The sequence below is a fragment of the Kogia breviceps genome, chromosome 20 (assembly GCF_026419965.1).
Source record: "Kogia breviceps isolate mKogBre1 chromosome 20, mKogBre1 haplotype 1, whole genome shotgun sequence".
Taxonomy (NCBI): domain Eukaryota; kingdom Metazoa; phylum Chordata; class Mammalia; order Artiodactyla; family Physeteridae; genus Kogia; species Kogia breviceps.
The window spans coordinates 18,917,501-18,939,976 of NC_081329.1; the positions used below are offsets into that span (position 1 = coordinate 18,917,501).

General features: G+C 38.4%; 1 protein-coding gene across 4 annotated transcripts in view; it reads left to right on the forward strand.

Annotated features, from left to right (window-relative positions):
* The window catches only part of DLC1 (DLC1 Rho GTPase activating protein), a 496,355-nt gene that overhangs the window by 294,513 nt on the left and 179,366 nt on the right, over window positions 1-22,476 (forward strand). The window contains exon 1 of one of the 4 annotated variants that reach the window (XM_067022639.1): window positions 21,415-21,774. The exons of the other annotated variants lie outside the window; for them this stretch is intronic. Coding sequence (XP_066878740.1) covers window positions 21,636-21,774 — 139 coding nt within the window. The 5' untranslated portion in view covers window positions 21,415-21,635. Of the gene's footprint in view, window positions 1-21,414; window positions 21,775-22,476 lie in introns of those variants that run through there. 4 annotated transcript variants of the gene reach the window in all.

Sequence of the window (22,476 nt, forward strand, 5' to 3'; positions counted from 1 at the left end):
TTCTCCATTGTATATTCTTGCCTCCTTTATCAAAAATAAGGTGACTGTGTGTGGGGGTTTATCTCTGGGCTTTCTATCCTGTTCCATTGATCTATATTTCTGTTTTTGTGCCAGTACCATACTATCTTGATTACTGTAGCTTTGTAGTATGGTCTGAAGTCCAGGAGCCTGATTCCTCCAGCTCCATTTCTCTTTCTCAAGAGTGCTTTGGCTGTTTGGGGTCTTTTGTGTTTTCATACAAATTGTGAAATGTTTTGTTCTAGTTCTGTGAAATATGCCATTGATGGTTTGATAGGGATTGCATTGCATCTGTAGATTGCTTTGCGTAGTATAGTCATTTTCACAATGTTGATTCTTCCAATCCAAGAACATGGTATACCTCTCCATCTGTTTGTATCATCTTTAATTTCTTTCATCACTGTCTTATAACTTTTTGCATACAGGTCGTTTGTCTTCTTAGGTAGGTATATTCCTAGGTATTTTATTCTTTTTGTTGCAATGGTAAATGGGAGTGTTTCCTTAACTTCTCTTTCAGATTTTTCATCATTAGTGTATAGGAGTGCAGCAGATTTCTGTGCATTAATTTTGTATCCTGCTACTTTACCAAATTCATTGATTCATTCATCCTTCTATGCCTAGTTTCTGGAGGGTTTTTATCATAAATGGGTGTTGAATTTTGTCAAAAGCTTTTTCTGCATCTATTGAGATGATCATATGTTTTTTTTCCTTCAATTTGTTAATATGGTGTATCACATTGATTTATTTGCATATATTGAAGAATCCTTTCATTCCTGGGATAAACCCCACTTGATCATGGTGTATGATCCTTTTAATGTGCTGTTGGATTCTGTGTGCTAGTATTTTGTTGAGGATTTTTGCATCTATGTTCATCAGTGATACTGGCCTGTAGTTTTCTTTCTTTGTGACATCTTTGTCTGGTTTTGGTATCAGGGTGATGGTGGCCTCATAGAATAAGTTTGGGAGTGTTCCTCCCTCTGCTGTATTTTGGAAGAGTTTGAGAAGGATAGGTGTTAGCTCTTCTCTAAATGTTTGATAGAGTTTGCCTATGAAGCCATCTGGTCCTGGGCTTTTGTTTGTTGGAAGATTTTTAATCACAGTTTCAATTTCAGTGCTTGTGATTGGTCTGTTTATATTTTCTATTTCTTCCTGGTTCAGTCTCGGAAGGTTGTGCTTTTCTACGAATTTGTGTATTTCTTCCAGGTTATCCATTTTATTGGCATATAGTTGCTTGTAGTAATCTCTCATGATCCATGTGTTTCTTCAGTGTCAGTTGTTACTTCTCCTTTCTCATTTCTAATTCTATTGATTTGAATCTTCTCGCCATTTTTCTTGATGAGTCTGGCTAGTGGTTTATCAATTTTGTTTATCTTCTCAAAAAACCAGCTTTTAGTTTTACTGATCTTTGCTATTGTTTCCTTCATTTCTTTTTCATTTATTTCTGATCTGATCTTTCTGATTTCTTTCCTTCTGCTAACTTTGGGACTTTTTTGTTCTTCTTTCTCTAATTGCTTTAGATGTAAGGTTAGTTTGTTTATTTGCAGTGTTTCTTGAGGTAGGATTGTATTGCCATAAACTTCCCTCTTAGAACTGTGACACTAACCTTTTATTAGTAGAAAAATTTATTAGTCATTTTCAATCTCCCCTGAAGAAAGACAATTTATGAAAAGGCTTCTTTCTATCAGTTTTATTTACAAAGCGATGCAACTTTCATTTAGTTTGAAAATCATATCTCATCCTATCAGATCATCTGATGCCTTCAAATATTTACCTTTATAGACTGCCCCGTTTGCAGTTCAGTTATTTTTACTATAGTTTGTATATATACACAAATATGTACCCACAAGATAATTGTACGTTAATTCTAATTTCTTCAGAGAGGTACACTTACTTTGGAAAAGTACGCATAACTAGGTATTACTTTGACCTGTCTGAATATGAAATGACCTAAAATTCTGCTGGTGTGACTGTACTTTTCTTCTTTTATTGACCTTCCATTGGTTTGAAGGGCTTTGGTTTGTGTTTCTGTAGACAAAGGTTTGAGCTCAATATCTCTTCCAGACTGATCCATAAACATTTCTGTTTTAGAATTAATATATGATTTATCTAAGTGGGAAATCTAAGACAGTAATTAACAACCATAACAAATTAACCAATGCCCAAGAAAAGGCTAGTGCCCATATTGTTGTATGCAGCCTGTCCAGAGCACCAATCAGGCCATTTCAGGAGAATGGATTATGAATACAACAAGCTATTTTGTCCTGACTACTGTAATCAGGTAGAAATGATCTTATAGAATTCTACAAGTGATGTTTAAACAAAATGGTCACCAAAAGCCCACTCTCGCCCACCAAACTGGGGTTTTGCTTTTTGTTTTGTAATTATTCTAACCATTGAGCTTCCCAGAAAACACACTCCAGTGACTCCCAACTGCTAATTTTGTAAACTGTTTCTTTTTTTCTTTCAGTTTTGAGATATAATTGACATACAACTCTGTGTAAGTTTAAGGTGTACAGCATAATGACTTGACAGAGATACATCATGAAATGATCACCACAATAAGTTTAGTGAATATCCATTATCTCATAAAGATACAAAATAAATAGGAAAAAAAAGTTTTCTTGTGATGAGAACTCTTAGGATTTACTTTCTTAAAAACTTTTGTATATAACGTACAGCAGTGTTAATTATATTAATCATGTCATACATTACATCCCTAGTATTTATTTATTTTATAACTTGGAGATTGCACCTTTTGACCACCTTCATCTGATTCCCCCTCCCTGCCCTTGGTAACACAAACCTGATCTCTTTTTCTATGAGTTTGTTTGTTTGCTTGCTTGTTTGTTTGTTTTTGAAGTATATTGACCTACAGCACTTTGTTAATCCTGGTGATAAACTTCTTCTTAAAATAAATGTGAAATCAGTTCTTTCCTATGGATTTAAGGAAATAGATAAATGGAGGACAACACAGTACACTTCATCATTTCTTTATCTACCTTTTTAAGTCTATGGTCTTCTATATATCCAAACGTTTTCCCTGCTGTGCTGTGATTTCCTGAAAGCCAGACATTTTCCCTGCACCTATGTAGTGCCAGCCTCTTAGGAGGTTTTTGACTTAGTGTTTGTCAAATGAATGGTTGAATGAATAATAATATCAAACATTTACTCTGTGCCTGCACTTTTCTGAGCACTTTATAGATATGACCTCATATAATCCTCTAGCAACCATATAAGGGAGACGTAATGTTTTCCATGTTACAGAGATGAGGAAGCTGAGACTCGGAGAGGCTTCCTAAAATAACCAAAGTCACACTATGGCCAAGGCAAGATTCAAAGCAAGCAACACAGGCTAGAGTGCATGCTCTTAACCACTATGCTGTACGTAGTCGTTTAAGTGCCAATGCTCCTCAGGCTGACGAACAAATTTTTCCTTAATCAGACCTTTCCCTTCCTTTCCAACCTTATCTCCCATCCTCCCCTAACTTGCACCTTTCGCTGTAACCATGGTAGCAACCTCGCTTTTCTCCTGAATTTGCTTCTGCATAACTTGACCTTTGTTCCAACTGTTTCCCTTCCAGAAATTAACTCCCCCATCCCCCAAGGTCTCATTTGGGTCCCACCTTCACCCTGAAGTCTCCTATGACAACTCCTGCTTAGGATAATTTCATATTTTTTGAAATATATCTATAGCGTATATAGTCTGTACCGGTCTTTTTCATTCTTAATCACATGTAGATTGTCGTTGTCCATTGAGTCTGTTATTTGTCTCAGCCTTGCCTCCCAAACAGTCTTGTCAGCATACTTGTAAAAGCACTGGGACTTCCCTGGTGACGCAGTGGTTAAGAATCCACCTGCCGGGCTTTCCTGGTGGCGCAGTGGTTGAGAGTCCGCCTGCCGATGCAGGAGACACGGGTTCATGCCCTGGTCTGGGAAGATCCCACATGCCGCGGAGCGGCTGGGCCCGTGAGCCATGGCCGCTGAGCCTGCGCGTCCGCAGCCTGTGCTCCGCAATGGGAGAGTCCACAACAGTGAGAGGCCCGCATACCGCAAAAAAAAAAAAAAAAAAAAAAAAAGAATCCACCTGCCAATGCAGGGGACACAGATTCGAGCCCTGGTCCGGGAAGATCCCACATGCCACGGAGCAACTAAACCCATGTGCCACAGCTACTGAAGCCCACGTGCCTAGAGCCCATGCTGCGCGACAAGAGAAGCCACCGCCATGAGAAGCCTGCGCACCGCAACGAAGAGTAGCCCCTGCTGGACGCAACTAGAGAAAGCCCGCATGCAGCAACAAAGACCCAACACAGCCAAAAATAAATAAATAAATAAAAGCAATCATAAAAAAAAAGATCTAAAAACACTTAGAGTGCACCAAAGAGGAGATTATTTAATTAATAGACTTTATTTTTTAGAGCAGTTTTCGATTCACAGAAAAACTGAATGGGAAGTACAGTTCAAATTATATGACCTTCTTTTAAAGCAAACTATGGACAAAGTAAAAAGATCAGGAGTTGCCAGGGGTTAGGGAAAGTGAGGCATGAATTGATGGAACACAGAGGATTTTTAGGGCAGGGTATCTATTCTGTGATGCTTTAATGGTACAGCATGTAGGCTTTTCATACTGGCTTCTTTCACTTACACATATGCATTTAAGGTTCCTCCATGTGTTTTCATGATGTAATAGCTTGTTTCTTTTAAGTACTGAATTAACATTGCTTTGTCTGGGTATACCACAGCTAAAGGTGCTTATTTAACACATTTTTATTGTAAAAACTTTTTAAATTCATTGATCATAAAATATATTACACAGTCCACTTTTGTTAACTTTTATCCTTTCTTCTTCAGGCAAAAGTAACTCTCTTCTCTTAACCATTGATCATGATTTCTTCATTTCTCTCCTTCGGAATTCTCCAAGTTTTCAAAAGAAAAATACTACTACTAAATACATTATCAACAGCTGTTATTTGCTATGTACCTACCTTTCCATCTCTGAGATGCTTCCTCTGCATTATCTTTAGTACACACTAAGCTCCGCAGTACATGACTCTCTCTTGCTCCAAAGCTGATGCTTTTTCTACCTCTTCCTACCTAACAGCACCATTTATTCTAATAAAAGTATCACCAAAATTAATAAAACTGTAATAATTCATATAGTTTATATGATCTACATATTTCTGCCCTTATGCCTTTGCTCCTGAAGTTTAATGTCCCCCAAATACTCTTCTATTATTTTTTTCTCCAAATCACACGCTTCCTTCAAGGATTCGCTTGAGGGCCTCTTTTTGCCCAAGGCCTCCTCAATTGCTGTTCTCTTGGATGAACTCTTCCTTTGAATCAGACAGATTTCACTGCTCATTTTATCTTCTGCCCTGGAAAGGGGCAGCCTGTGTGCACTGTGACCCCCCTATCCTAACCCATGGCCGGAGTCCATTGGACTGGGGGCAGGCGGGTGGTGTGAGGGGCACACGTGACTCAAGGTCAGAGAAAAATTGAGTGACCTGACAGGTGGACAGTCTCCTTCTCTCTCTCTTTCCCTCCTCCTCCTCCTCTTCCTCCTTCTCTCTCCCTCTCCCTCTCCTGCATATTATGATCCAGACAGACTCAGTCAACCTGCAACAGGTGCTTTGGCTGAAAGTTCACATATAGTGTTAGGTGGAGTCACAGAGGAAACCATTCTGCAAAGAGGAGCGGGACAATGGGGCAACTGAGCCAATAAAGAAAAGTTAAGAGACAATGCAAACTAGAGAAAGAGATGGAAAATTTAGCTGCATCTGTCCCAGCTGACTCCCTAGTGTCAGCTGCAACTCGCAGGAGGTCTCTACCCCACATCTGCAGGGTATCTCTGTATCCTTACGCCTCAGGCTTTTAGTTAGACCTCACATGAAAAGAGTTCCTTGCACTCAGAGGATTAGACATCCTTCTCCAAATTCCTATTGAATATAATTAGTATCAAAAATAGTCTATCATTGAATTTTACCTGTCTTACATTATTTTCTGCTTCATATATATATATATATATATATATATATATATATATATATATATATATGAACTATGTTATAAGCAGCCACAGTGAAGAACTATGGCATATTTTGGTCTCCTGTTTATAATTTACTCTAAAAGATCTAATAAGAACTACATATATAGGGAATGTTCAATAAAATTATAATTTTTCACAGTTATACTGCCTTTTTAGGCCACAGAACTGTATCACTACTTTGTAATTACCTTTCAGCCACCCTAAACCACATCAACACCATCATATCTTGTGTTTACGAGACTTATGGATTAATTTTCTTTTCCCCCTTGACCAAATAAATTATCTCCTTTTGAAATCACTTAACGTCATCCTGACCATGCCATTTGGTTTTTAATGTGCATTGTAATTTGTTTGAGTCAAGTGCTGTTTCCCTTAACAATTTCAGATTTTCAGTAGACTAGCTTCACATTCTCTCATTCCACTAAATGTAATTAGTAAGATATTAGAGTTAACAATGTAAAACCAAAAGAGGAAAGAATACAAACAAACAAATGATCAGGGAGTGAGACAGTTGATACATTTTTAAAAATAAGCAGCCTTCACAAGAAAAAAATCTGAATTCTACTAGACTGACTTGTATTTTATGACATAGCATTTTTTTTATTTTAAAAAGTCACCTACATTTGTGGGATGTGGGGGCATTTCTATGACTTCTTTTTCCCTAAGACCACCAATGACTGCATTCCAACTGCAATGAGGGAAACAGTAGCTTTCCTCTGTGCAAAACAAAGTTCAGCCAGGTGACTGGAAGGCGGACTATTAGGGTTTTCTTATTTTGTGACTTTGGTGAGTCGAGATGCCAGCTTATTTATTACATCATGAAACTGTCATTGTTTTGTAATATTTTGAGCACCAAATGTGAGGGCCTTTAAAAAAAAGTCTGATGTGTGGCCCTGACTCTGAGATGGCAGTCATTGCTCTGCAGCTAATCAGGAGCCATATGCTTCCAGATGGTCCCTGACAGCAGAACATAAACAGAGCAGTGACCCTGCCATCCTCACATGCAGGCAGCGCCCTGGCCTTCTGTGATGTGGACACAAGGACTGTGACAAAGAGATGTTAGAAATGTCTTTCGCAATGAAGATATCCGACACACAGACAAATACCTTCAGGCGTTCCAAAGGCGCTCCCATCTGGAATGGAAGCTAGTTTTTAAAAAATAACTGCGGATCACAGATAGCAAGACTTTTTCCTAGAGGAAACAAAATATAAAATTTCAGCAAAGGAGGTTTAGTTAGATTACATATAGAAATTAGAAGGAAGCCTTTTTCTTTCCTGGTAGAACTTAAGTGAGCCAGGCTGACAGCACAGATCCATAGGAAGAATTCCACATCTGGAAAATCTTTGCTCCATCTGTGGTAGGTTTCCAGCCTCTTGCTCTTTCTTTACCATTTCCCATGACTTCAGCTTATCTCCTTTCTGTTTTCTTTAGTGAAATTATTTAACCCTTAGGGGTTTCAGGTTTTTGTTTTGGTTTGTTTTTAAGAGGAAGGAGAGCAAAGGAATACCTCATAATGTTTTTGTGATTCTCTAGAATTTAGCCTGGTTTATATTTGTTTAAGTGTCTGCATAAGTGATATAGACTTTAAAAAAATGTGTCTGGTCAATTCTATGGAATTATATTTTAGAAATACCTTAGGTAGACAGTGCTTTGATTTTTATTTTAATAGATTGAATACTGGTGTTAATCTTACAATTTGGGAGTCTTATTTTGTTTGCCTCAAATAATAGATGTTAATATCATAGAGCACAAAGAAATAAAGTTACATATTCGTATCATAGAACTCGATACCATATTTAATATAATTAACAAATAATATTTATGATTGAATCTCATTGAATCCCCTCCTAAGCCTTAAAAATGTTACATGGCCTTGATGTTTGGATTTTCTTTTCTTATCTGTGCTTAAACTTTCTCTTAGGAGTCTCATCCAAATAAAGATATGTTTGCACAATCTCCAGCCCTAGTTACTCAGCCAAACTACCCACCTCATTTCCAACCGCCCCTGAGACTCCATCACAGGAATGCCCACACTCTCCACATCCTGCACTTTCTACTTCAGTGCCTTGGCTAATACTGTTACCTTTTCCTAAAATTTCCTTTTATGCTATCTCAAATTTCCGTATATACCTCCTCTTTGAAAGCTTCCAAGATTTCCACTACTCTGAAATGAGCCCTTTTTCCCGGAACTCTCAATACTATATTTGAAGTTCTCATAAGGTTTTTATCCTTTTATGCCTTTTGTTATGATTATTAGGGCTTATTTTTTCATATTATATAATAAAATCCATGTCTGGCTTATCTTTGAATGTCTTACACATAAAGAACATTTATAAATTTTCTGCTTGAAAGAAAAATGGAGTTTTTTAATTGAAAATAAAAGCATGCTCTCTTAATGTAAGATTTGTTAAAATGTGCCTCAAATTTTTCTAGAGTATTTGTTTTAAAATGCAGATACCTGGATTCCTCCACGCTTCCTGAATCAGAATCTCTTAGGCCCAAGAATCTTCAATGTAATCTACTCTCCAGGGAATCCTTATCCACACTGAAGTTTAAGGATCATTGCTTAATGTGAAAGCTTCATTTATTCTTCTTCCCCATGCATATAAATTTCATTATGTACTTCCGAGTTTGTACTGCATAACAAAATCCTAAGGCTTAAGAAAAATTATCATGACACTGAAAGACTAGAGAAATGTCATATTTTATCATAAATATAATCAGAAATATTTCTGAATATCTATTTTTACCAAATAGTGTGCAGGGCTTATAAAACTGTTTAAGACGCTAGCCTCAGAGAGCTTATGGTAAAGGTGAGAGAAAAGATACACACATATGAGAAGTTGATTGAACAAGCAGAGTAATCAGAGATGCCCTATTGTGTCATATAGTTTCACATATTTGCCACTAGCCAGCCTACTCATTGCCTAATCAAACAAAAATAACAGCATTTTAAAGCAGTAGAAATAATTCTAGATGCAGACATGATGATAGGAGGAGATAAAAAGAACAATGACTGCAATGAGGAGCTAGAGGTCCTGGTTGTTCCCTCACTCACATTCGATAAGGAGATGTTTATCTGGACCAGGTTCTTGTTTTAGATATAAATTTCTCTACAGCCCTACACCTCTCTCATCCTCTCACAGAGCTAACCTTCATCTTGGAATCTCCCAGCAAGTATTAACAAGCACCCCATAACAGGAATTCCAACCTCTGTGAGATGGGGGGTGTTTGGAGGTGAAGGAGTAAACTATGCAGTGGTGACTCTGAACAGTCAGATGACAGAAGGCCTGGATGACTTAAGGAAAAGGAAGAGATTTCAGGAGTGAAGATGTTCAGAGAGGGAAATGGAAGAATGACACAAACATACTGTATTTGCAATTTTGGAATCCTAGAAACAGTCCAAGTGACACTGAAAAATCACTACCATATATTACTGACAACTGATGTAAATATTATAATTCTTTAGTAAGTCTATGGTCTTTAGCTTCCCCTCAGTGGACCCTATTATCCCTACTCCAGGTTAATCCAAGTCCAGGCAAATGTCAGCCCATTCTTACCCTCGTTCTCTCTCTTCCTTCCACCAAAAAGCTGAGGGCCAGGGTTAAAGGGGGGAAGGACTGGGAACAAGTGATGTCATGTCGATATATCTTGTTTTTCCTGCCTCTTCTGTTTAGTTGGCTCAGGATTTCCTTGTTCTAGACCTTGAGGACACATCCCTTGAGAATGCCTCCAGGCTGCTGGGCAAGATAAGTAGCAATGGCTAAGTGGTAAGAAAGTCAAGAGATTCTAGACATTTAGCTTAGAGAGGTCACCTGGAGTGGAGTGATCCAGAAAGGATCTGGGGGAACAGAAAGCTGTGAAAAACTGGAAAGGAAGATCTGAGACATTTCTAGGCAAGGAAAATGGTATTGGCAAAGTTAGGCTAGTGGGAATGCACAAGGCACCGTTATGCAATGGTGCAGCCCAGCCAGCAGGAGCACGGAGTTTGTGTTTGGAAGGAGAGAAGATTGGAAAAATGGGATGAGTCCAGACTCCAGCAGGCCTCAGAGAGTAATTATAATTTTCACTAAGAATAGTAAATCTTTTAAAATTAATCAGTGGTATTAACCCAGCTGCAAAGATCTAGACATCCTTATTCTTAATTCTTTATTAAGCAGTTTGGAAAAAGAGACAGAAACGGTTTTTAATGATGAGCTATAATACCAGAAACCCATTAAATAACAACTGTAGTCACTATTGAAAAGGACTTTTAATATGTATACATCACAGTGGATTTAGTGAAGAGGTTAGAAAAAAGTCAGAAGATTTTGAATTATGTTTTTGTTTTGCTGATACACTTTTAAAACTTGAATTCTGCTTTATTATAATTCAACCATTGCTCATGATAATAAATAACAAGTGACACCATTAAGATAAAAAAGAGATAACATATGAATTTAGAGAACTAAAGAAAAGAGCTGCTTCTAAAGATTTTAGAGCAAATCATCCTCCTAAGAAATGCTAACCATTTCTTAAAAACTAGCTAGATTAAAAGGAGGCTTACTTTAAAACAATCATATTTTACACTAAATGACAAAATCGCCTGATCTGTTTCCTACCATCATCCATCCTTTGTTTTTCTTCAAATATTTCAGTTTTGGATGTTCTTGCATCACCGAAGATCTATAGTCTTGGTGGTAGACATGAACCACTTATTCTGCATGAAATTTCCAAAGGCAAAAAATACTTCCATTTCCTTTAATGTTTTTTTTTCAATTTCCAATTTGAGATATTAACAACTCTTTCTATGTTGCTTTATTTGTAAGCAACAAATAGCAAGAAATGTGCAAATACCGACAATTGTTTAATTCAGCGGCTGATTAAACACTTCACAAAACAGTGTTTTACCTTTTCTCTCTGTGTAGATACAAGATAGCTGAAGTACCACCCGCTTGAAATACTCAAGCAATCATTTTCTCTAGATGTGTTATACATACATTTAGAGCAGGGTTTCCTAAACTATTTATGGTGACCAACTGTTTTTCAATCTCTCATGGACACATACCATTTCAAAATATAATGAAAAAAAGAGTGCTAGAAAAATAAAATTGGGGGGGAAACACAAAACAGAAAAAAATAGAAGCCAAAGTATGTTATCATTAGATTCAACAGACATAGAATTACTCTGTCAAACTACTATAGATGTTTCTAAATGCTTCCTCTCTATTTCTGTGCTCATCTCTGACCATCTGTCCAGACCCTGACCAGACACTGGCCACACATTGAATAGTCTCAGAGACCAAGAAGCCCAAGGAAACAATGAGTGTGAGGGAAAATTAGGGTCAGAACTTCCCAAGTCTCCAATTCAAGTTTAGGGAAGCAGTGCAGGAACAAACAAAAGAAAAGGAATTTGTCCAAAAGAAGAACTTGCTAAAAACTCCACTGTCCTTCACCATCTTCTTTTTTTCCTTCAGTGGGGAGCAGCTCAACCTTCACTTCAGATGCCCTTTTTCAGTGAAGTTTGCACACTGTCATTTCCTGTACAGCTTAATTTATACAAATGATTGCTAATGTTCGTCTCCCCTAATTCTACTATTTTTTTTTCTCAAGGCTTTTCTTTTTTACTTTCTTCTTCTGACTTGTCTTTCTTTAGCTTTTTGTAAGCCAGTCAGAAGAGTAAGAGTTTCACTTATTTCCTTTTTTCTCTCTTCTTGTTTAAAATGTTCAAGAAGAGATTTTTGGCTTATTTTTTATCAGGAAGAAACTATATGTTCTTTTGCTGACATTGTTAGAAAAATGCCTGTTCACTTAAATAAGCATTTTTAAAAGTTCTGTAAGGTACCCTGAAAAGGAATATATGGCCACACAATTAGGATATATTATATCCTAATATAATAGTGCAATTCAATATTAACCTATCATTATTGAGTTGAAATGTTTTATTGTTTTGGTTACTAACATGCCAATACTAATAACACTGCATGAAATGATACTAATAACTATTCATAGAATAAGTCTTTCATGATACTATTCAAATCCATTTTATTATTGATCACATGTGAAGTGCCTTATTATAATTCTCATGTATAATTTGATCTAATAACACAGCACTGGGAATGTCATTTCTGTATGTACATACTCCAAGACTGTGATCATTCTCTAAGCAGCAGTTCCCTACCCACCTCTCTGTGAAGGCGTGTATCTGATTTTCAGAGAATTCAGAGTTCTGATGATTTGCTTTTGTCAGAGAATTTTCAGCAATATCAAAATTTGAATACTGAGTTTCTATTTCCCAATTCTGTCACCTCCATATGTTCTGCAAAATGCTTGTTCATAAAATCCACTGATTTTTTTTTCAGTTGGATGTTTCTTTTTTTTCTCTTTTTGATTTGTAGAAGTGCTTTATTTATTATAGATAGTAACACTCTATTGGTTACTTATGTTGCAACCATTTTCCTGTTTTCCAATTTGCTTTTTTTCATTACCCTCCAAAAATCCCTCAGGTACTTTATAGCATATCTCACCCCACCTTCACCCCCATTCCTAAACTCTGGCAAGCTCATCTCTGTCACTATAGTCTTGCCTTTTGTAGAATTACCTATATATATTCTCATACAAGTACTGTGTAAACACATGTTACTATTTCTCTTGTGTTATACCCAGAAGGGGAGTTAGTTGGTAAAGGCATATTTAACTTTATAAGATACTTCCAAACTGTTTCCAAATTGGTTAAACCATTTTACATTCCCACCAGCAATGCAGAAAAATTCCAGCTGCCCTATATCCTCTCCAATACTGTACTTGGTATGGTTAGTCTTTTTAATTTTAGTGTGTAGTGGTATTTCAATATGATTTTAATTTTCATTTCCCTAATGACTAATGAGGTCAGTCATCTTTTCATGTACTTATTGTCTATTCATATATCTGCTTTTATAGTGTCATTTCAAAACTTTTGCCCCTTTGTTAAAGTCTGGTTATTTGCCATTTTGTTATTGAATCATAAGGGTTCTTTATATATTCTGAAAACAAATTCTTTATTAGATGTGTTTTGCAAATATTTCCTCCCAGCCAGTGGCTTGACTTTTTCTCTTCTTTGCAGTGTTTTGAAAAGAACAGAGGTTTTTGTTCTATTTTGTTCTCTCTCTCTCTCTGTCTCTCTTTTTTTTTTTAATGATTCATGCTTATTGAGGCCTAAGAAAGCTTTGCCTAACTTAAAGTCACAACATTTCTTCTACAAGTCTTAGAGTTTTACTCTTATATTTAGATCTCTGGTTCATGGTCCATTTAGAGTTAATGTTTAAGGTGTGAGGTAAAAGTGGAGGTTTATTTTTTCCCATATGGTTACCCAGTTGTCCCAGAAACATTACTGAAAGAGATTATCTTACCCCATTGGCTTCCTTGGCATTTTTGTAAAAAATCAACTGAACATGTAGTATGGACCTATTTCTGGAATCTTTATTTTGTTCCATTGGTCTATATGTCTGTCCTTAAATCAGTATCACCCTTCTTTGATTACTGTCAATTTATAGTAAGTCTTGAAATCAGGTAGTGTAAATCCTCCAAAATTGCTCTTCTTTTTCAAAATCTTTTTGGTTCATTTAGGCCCTTTGTATTTCCAAATAAATTTTAGAATCAACTTCTCAAGTTAAAAAAAGAGAACCTTATGGAACTTTCATTGATTCTGTGTTGAATCTATAGATGATTACAGAGAGAAATTACACCCTAACAATGTTGAATCTTCAAATCCATGAACATGGTATATCTCTCTATTTATTTAGGTCTTTAGTTTCTCTTAGCAATGTTTTATAGCATTTAGTGTACAAGTTTTTATACACATATTTGTTAAATCTATCTCTAAGTATTTCATAGTTTTAATATCATAAATGATATTTATTTTAATTACAATTGTTCATTGCTAGTATACGGAAATACAATTGATTATTGTATATTGATTGTATATTGACCTTGACCCTTGTGACCTTGTTAAACTTACTTTTTATTTCTAGTTAATCCAACTAGAGATTAATCCATTTTATTGATCTTTTCAAAGAAACAGATTTGATCTTCCCTATTGTTTGTCTATTTTCCATTTCCATGATTTCTGCTTTTATCTTTATTATTTCCTTTCTTCTGCTGGCAGATCCAGAGCAGCCATTTTTCTGCCACTAATTTAGCCCCAGTATTGAGGCATGACTCTTTTGGGGATTTCATCCAATGCCTCAGATTACACAGGTCTCTTCATGCCAGCTGGTGGGAACAGAAACTAATCCTAGCCCTCTGTGACCAGGAAGTTATCTGCCTAGACTTCCAATACCTCTTGCCTCGGCTTGGGAGAGCTCCTTCTTACATCTCTGCCAATCAGCACTCAGTCAAAGCCTTGGGGAGATCCCCCTGCAGATCTGCAGAGCTCACTCTCTATGCTGCTCCCTTTGACCTGCAAATGCTAGCTGCCTCAGTCTCCAGGAACTCTGATCTTTTTCACCTCAAGACTGTCAGGTTATGTTTGGTTTTCCTGTTTCTACTCTGTGGCCCAGAAACTTCTCCCAGGCAGTAGGTTGGGGCAGTATAGCTCATCTATTTGTTTTTTAAAACTTCTTTCAGAGATTACCGTCCTGCATTACCTATTTTACATTTTCTGAAAAACAGTGTTTTGTATTTGTGTGTGTGTGTATGTGTTGTGTTTATAAGCAGGGATCCCTTCATGGACAAAAGCTAAGTCAAACTGTAAAAGAGTTTTTTTACAAAAACATTCAAGCCTGTTAGTATTGGCAGTGTTTTGGGTCTTTTCACAATATATGACATTTATTGGAAGGGTGTAATCAATAGGTTATATTAACATAGACAAATATTTGGATTCCTATTTCATCTGACTTTGAAATTATGCCTGAATGTATATGCTTGAGTATACCATTCAGCCATCATCCAAAATTGCTTTTGATTTTATTATTAGTGTAGCATGTTATTTGAGGTTATTGTTGATTGTTATAATCCAGAGGATAATCCTATCTGGCATTCTTTACTGAGATTTGTGGCAGTGGACTTACATAAAGGTAAAATAAAACATTTGAATATTTTATTTATTTCTCAGAAGGAAGTCTTATAATTCAGAATCAGCAAGAGGTTATTTTTTTTGGTCCCAATCTCAATAAAAAAATACATAAAAATAGTTAGTATGAATTGAAATAAATACAATTTAAAAGCAATTCAAGTAGTCATAATAAACTTCTGAGTAAGCAGAGAAATCACTGTAATTCTATGTCATAATGCTAGACTCCTTTAATTAATAACATACTGGAATTTTACACTGAAGAATGAAGGATAGGAAACTAAAAGGATAAAAGGAAGAATTTTAAATTAAAAGAAAATGAAGAATAAGAAAAAGGAAATCATTTTCTTCTGAGGTTTTTACTGTACCTAAAATTTATGGTACCATTATTCCTATTCTTTTATAAGGAAATATAAATTATAGATGCATTATTTCTTTAGCATTAGTATTGGTGACGTATCCTTGTTGATTTTTCTATAGAAATTAAAAAATATTTTAACCTTCTGAAATCATACCATAGAAGAAAATCTGAAATTATTACATTAAAAAAATTCTGGGAGCATCATTACTTCCTGTTCCTATTCTCTAGTATCTTTTATTTCCTGTCTCTTTGCCAAAAATTCCAGTATAGAAAATGAGGCAACTACAGAAAATAAAAAAGAAATAATTGAGAAAGGAGTAAACCAAAGTAAACAAATGAACAATTCCAAAGAAATATATTCAAAGCCACTTGAAAATAGCTTGAGGAAAGGATAAAAATGGGTAATTTACTAATAGTTAAGATTCTGTTGAGGTATTTTTTAGAAGTGGAATGAGACCATCTAGCCCAGTAGAATTATTTAACCTTTTTGTTCCACTTCAATAGGAGAGGCCCCATCCTGTGTGATTCTGATATTCACCAGTTCCATCTCCTGCTCTGGGCCAGAATCAGCGAACTAGTCAATCCCCTCTTAGCAGTGGTGAAAATGCTGTCTCAAGATCACAAAGCCATCAAGGGGCAGGACTGAAATGAAACCTGTTTCTATCTTAGTCTGTTTTGGCTGGTTTAACAGAATACCATAGACTGAGTGGCTTATAAACAACAGAAATTTATTTCTCACAGTCTGGAGTCTGGGAAGTCCAAGATCAAGGTGCAGACAGATTCAGTGTCTGGTGAGGGATGACTGCCTGGTTCATAGACACCGTCGTCTTGCTGAGCCCTCACATGGCAGAAAGGATAAGAGAGCTCTCTGGGGTCTCTTGTATAAGGGCACTAATCCCATTCATGAGGACTCCACCCTCATGACCCCATCACCTCCTAAAAGCTCTACCGCCTAATGCCATCACATTGGGGATTAGGTTTCAACATATGGATTTGTGAGGGGGGACACAAACATTTACTCAATAGCAGTTTCCTTTCTCACAAGCAAGGTGAATTTTCTCAGCCCAGCTGAACTTTGTTTCAGAAAGTATAGATAGTAATGAGATTCCATAGTTGAAAAGGAAATAAAGTATTGTTGCATCAGTCAAGAAGAAAAGGAAGTTTTTCTCTCTTTCCTTATATTCACTTCCTATTCTATTACACCCTTTCCTCTTCTACATTTATTCAACACTATGCCCCAAACAAGTTGATTTTACTCTGAAAGATAGTATGATTTGGTATGTATCAGTAGTTGCAGAGAAACAGTCTCTGAACTTCTTTGATCACTAACTCCCGTCAGTAAAACTTTCTGAGCATATACACTTATTTATAAATTAGATCATAAATCACTATACTTATGTCCTTTGCACACTTGACAAAAATAGAAATATTTGAATAACTGTATACATAGATACAGATTCTAAGATTTCCTTCCTGCCTTCTAAGGAGGATCTTGTCTGCCCCCAGGTCAGAGATCACCAATTTGAAGAAAATTGTCATTGTTGTCTATTGGTCTGTAAAGCATAAATAGATACCTAATAGTGTACACAACCTTGACTTGAGCCCTTTGAGAACATTTGAGTTTGTCACAAAAGAGATTCTCAAGGAATTCAGTGTAACCCTTAGGGTCCCAAATGTAGAAGCAATTAAGAAATAAAGTTGCCACTTGCACCAGAGCAAGTGTACTAATGATGGTCATGCTAGCTAAACAACATTCAAAATGAAACAGTCATTGGCAGCATGTAATCTACATGCTAGATGTTGTTCACTGGAGCAAACAGAAACCATTTACACCTTCCCCAGAATTTCCGAAGCTTCATATTATGAATTCTCCTTGTTATGGGCTTCTGGATACCTACATAATGGAAGAGAACTCCCTTTGTGGAGCTACAGCCCTTGAGGCCTACCCGTAGGGCCAGGGTAGACACTGTCATTCACTAAACCTGCTGTCCTGTTGCAGGGGCTGGATCACTCACAGGACTTAACCAAATGGAGTTTTAGTAATTTCCTTCCTGCACCAAAGACCTAGATCCATGCATGGCAGTGACTCTAAATAAACATTCCATTTCCCTTCATTATTCACATTGTTTTGAAGGAACCTACCAGAACTTCAGGTAATCCTAAATGTTCTAATTGCTCCAAAGAAGGCGTAAATAAGTTGCATCAGCAAAGGAGAGTGGTCATAAGGCCCAAGTGGATTTATGTTATACAGGCTTGGAAAAGAAGGTGTCCCTGTCATTAGATCGAAGCACACAGCGCCTGGAAACACTATAAAATTAAAAGTTTTGTTTACAGTAAGAAGATGAAATTTATAAATTAGACAAAATTAGATAAAATCTGTAATACATTACCAAAGTGGGATGATCTTCTTAGATGGACAATACTAGAGATGTACTTAAGCCAGAATCTCTAGCTTAGTATACTGACAAGAATCTCTGCTCTCCAGGAATCTAGAAGAGTTTGCAAAGCTTCCCCAGGTCAGAGGGCAGCTCCACCAATGGCTGAAACTAGCCCTTTATCACAAAAAGAAGGCTGTGAAAAGCAATCAGCATAATGTTGCTATTCTGACTGCTCTTAAAATTCCCAGTGGGATCTTGAAAAACACCAAATGCCTTCTCATATTCTCCCGCTCCTCCCATCTGCCAAGCCGAGACCAACAGTAATTATCACATACTATCTTCACCTCTCACAGTTACAGAAGATTTGGATTATCTCAAATTTGTAGAAACAAAACTTGGGGAGTTATTCTATAAACAGTGAATTCTGAAAAGTACTTTTGCCGTGTGGAACATTTCTAACGGCCAATAAATGCAGACAGAAAACAGAAATAAAAATAATTTAAAATTGGCTGTCTATTAGAATGGTTTTTACACCATACCCATGATATGTGGCCAAGATTCATCCATATGGACTTGAAATAGCCTCACAATGAAATTTGGATTTAATGAGTTTTTAGAAATGAGGGACCAAGTTGCCAGCCCCACTTTGGGCTATGGTTAAATCAATAATGAAAGCCCACCTTGCTGGAAAACATTTAGCTGTGTTCCTCCTCTCCAATCATCGATCAATAAATGTTACATTTATGTTGGTAAGTTTCCTTTTTTTAAAAAAAAAAAAGACATAAAAAACCTTTCAGAGAGCTTAGGTCATTCTACCTAATGGAACTTATACTTAGGATAAGTAGATTTTTTTCCAAGAAGCAAAGTACTAGGAGTATTGTCCTGGAAAGCGAGTGCTGCAGAGGAGAAGGAAGGTCATTTGGGAACACTTTGGAGCTCAGACTTGAATGCTGCATCATTAGACAGTATGAGTTGACTTGATTGTCTTGGTTCTCTTGACTCATTGCCCTTGAGTTTCCATAGCTAGCATCACCTAAAACTCATCTGAAACTCAGGCTTCTTCCTCCACACCATGGGTCCAGTGGTGATTTTATTTGGATAAGATTATGGAGCTTTGGCGCATAGCTTAGTATCAACTGAGCTTAGATAGTTTTAATGAGTCATTACCATCACTATCATTCGTTTCTGACCATTCAAATTGATTGGGAGGCTAATGAGCTTTGGATGCAGACAGTTCTGGGTATGAATCCTGGATCTGCCAATTACTATCTGACCTCTTCTCTCTGTGCTTCAGCTTCCTTGTCTCTAAAGTGGAGATAATAGGGCTTCCCTGGTGGCGCAGTGGTTGAGAGTCCGCCTGCCGATGCAGGGGACACGGGTTCGTGCCCCGGTCCGGGAAGATCCCACATGCCGCGGAGCGGCTGGGCCCGTGAGCCATGGCTGCTGAGCCTGCGCGTCCGGAGCCTGTGCTCCGCAACGGGAGAGGCCACAGCAGTGAGAGGCCCACGTACCGCAAAAAAAAAAAAAAAAAAGTGGAGATAATAACACCGATAGTGGTCTATATACATGAGTCTATAGTCAGTGCTAGAAGAGTTTGTGGTACATGATAGGTGCTCAGTAAATGCTATTTCCCCTTTATTGCTCCCCCTTCCTTTCTGCATTTGGGTATAGAAAATCTTTGTGCCGTTATAGTCAGTCACTTTGCATGACTCAGACAATCAGTTGTTGATATCAGTGCTAGGAATGACTGTATGCCCCTGACTCTGTCATAGTTCTAGAAATTCAGATGAAGTCAGTGCCTAAGAGGATTTAGGAATCCAGGCTACTTTTTCCTTATTTGTGCTCCTTTGCACATGCTTCGATCATAGAACTAATCACACTGTTTTGAAATTATTTGTGGCCAATGTGATTCTTCCTCCTCAGAGACAGAGCCAGTGTCTTATTCATCCTCAGCATCCCCCTGCCTAGCACAGTGTGTGGTTCACTGCTTGTGCTATGGCTGCTTCATGCTACTCCTCTGCAAAAGGGGTCCACACAGACCTGTCCTGTTCCATGTGACCAGGAAATGAGTCAACTGCTTCAAGGTACCCAGACTTCTCTGAAGGAGAAACTCTCTCTCACACACACACACACACGCACGCACACACGCACACACACACACGCGCGCACACACACACACACACACAGACTTTGGGTACTTCGCTTTAAAATGGACCCAGGTATTAGGAAGTCAAATTTTTTGAGATTTTATGGAGAATTTTCCCTTGGGATTGGCTTCCACAGGCACAGAGGTCTACATGCCTCAGCGGCTGGTACTTATTGCCTCCTGATCTATGCCCAGCCCAATAATAAGGCAAAGAAGTAAGTTATCTACCACAAGCACGTTGGTAGAGCAAGAACAATCTGGAAACAATACAGTTTAGGACACATGGGTTACTAATAAGCAGTGGTACTAGTGTCAGTTGTAACTCGTGAGCACAATTGCACTAATTTAATCATCATCCTTTGAATAGTTCAGCTGTCAAAGTTGATGGGAAAGAGGATGCACGCTGTGAAAATTTGGAGACTGAAAATGATTTCATGTATAAAAATAATTATGATAATCATTAGCATTTGCATGGTGCCGTGCAATTTATGAAGTGCTTTTACAGCATTATGTAATTTCGCAAAGGTGACGAACTAGCCCTTAGATATGATTTGATGCCATAATTAAGGCTCCGTGCCAAACACAGAAGATTGTAAGATTGGATTTAGGGGACAATAAAAAAAAGAGGATTATTAATGCATTGAAAGGTAAAAAATCAGCCAAATTCATTGGCAGAGAAATAGATTCATTTGGCATTTTGGAAACTCAAAAACATATCTTGTAAAAGAAGCAGTTGGCCCATATTTTGATTTCATGGTGCTTGGCACTACTTATTTTTTTAAATTCTTTTGGGCAGAATTTTTGATGTGCAATTATAATGATGAAGTTTGCTTACTGTGAACCCAAAGATTCACAAAATCAAGGGACATCTGATCCTTATTTAGAATTATCTGATGAAACCATCGAATGTAAGTAGAAGTATAGTTAGAGGGGAATCATGAGGAGCTGGTCAATATTCAGTTTAAAACGCAGGTGTCTGCTTGCTAACCGGAATCCATACCAATGTGAAGAACGTTCATTACAGCCTGTCTCCTTCCCACAAGCACGACTGAAGGTTGGACTTTGTCCCGTAAACAGCCCAATCTAAAAACACAAGTGAGTTGATAAAAACATAAATGTGAGTGAGAATTATCCTTGAAAATGGAAGAGAACCCTACCTGCCACCCCTCCTCCCGCTCCCTCCCTTTTCTGCCTCCTGCCCGGCCTTTCCTTCAAAACTGCAAGGGGACCTGGCTTGCCAGGGCAGGGGGACACGTTATTGACTAGAGCATCAGCCGAGCTCGACCAAGTCAAGTTACTGGATTACACAGGAAGCGAGAAGCATCTAGACAGCCACGAAGGCAGCTCGAGAGCTGCGCGAGGGTGTCGTGGGCTCATTTGTAAGCCTTTCCAGATGTGGCCGCCGCGCGGGCCTGGCGGCCGGCCAGGCGGCCGCCTGCAGTCGGCGCTCCCTGGGCAGCTGCGCGAGCCCAGCCGCAATGCCGGGCTCCTGAGGGCGCGGGGCTCGCGCGCGGCTCGCTCGCCCCCGGGCCCGGCGCGCACGCAGCCCGGCCGCCTGGCACGGCGACAGCCCGCAGCCGGGGAGGGACCTCCGCAGGAGCGGCCCCGAGGTATGGTCGCTGCGCCAAAGCTGCGCTGAAGTCCTCTGCAGCTGCGGCGGATGGGGGACCCCGAGGCCAACGTGATGGCGCGGCACCTGAGAGCCCCTCTCCGGAGGTCCTTCAGTGATCACATCCGAGACTCCACGGCCAGAGCCCTGGATGTCATTTGGAAAAACACCCGAGACAGACGGCTGGCAGGTGAGGGGTGAAGGGCGGAGGGTGAGGACGAGAGGTTTGAAAAGCAAAACAATGAAATACACAGGCACAGTTATTAACTCGGATAATTCATGATCTCATCAGCTGGATAAAGTTCATCACTGTCACGGCAATGATTTCAATCTCCCTTGTTCTGGGGTTTAACGTTTCTGGAGTGGGTTTGTTTTTTGTTTTTGTTTTTGTTTTTTAACTCCAATGCCTCTCTGATTTCTGGTCTTGTTATTTCTAGATAAGGTTTTATGAGAGGTTTTGTGGGGTGTTTTTTTTTTTTTTTTTAACCTTGAAAAGAAAAGCAAGGTCCTTTGAAATGTCAGGAAATCAGTGGTGATGAACAACCCCAGGCGCAGAAGCACCGAGGTCTGTTCGGCTGGTGAGGGTCGGCTGTGGAGCTCGTCTGGCGGAGGTGGCCTGGCGCGAGCAGGAGAGGGGCCTGGGAGGCTGAGTGGCAGGGAAGTAATGTGCCCTGCCTGGTGAAAGCCTGCTGGTATTTCCTCTGGCAGCCCGGGGCTGCTCTGAGGTCCAAGAGGGTGTCAGGTATGCTAGAGGCAGGCGTTTGAAATATAATAAAACATAAATATAGTGTGCAGTTCAAACGTTCTAGGGCTCATGTGACAGCCACCAAGTGGCAGACTGTTTGAAAGGGTACATTAAGGAGAAGGGAACTTCTTCTTGATTCTTCTTGAT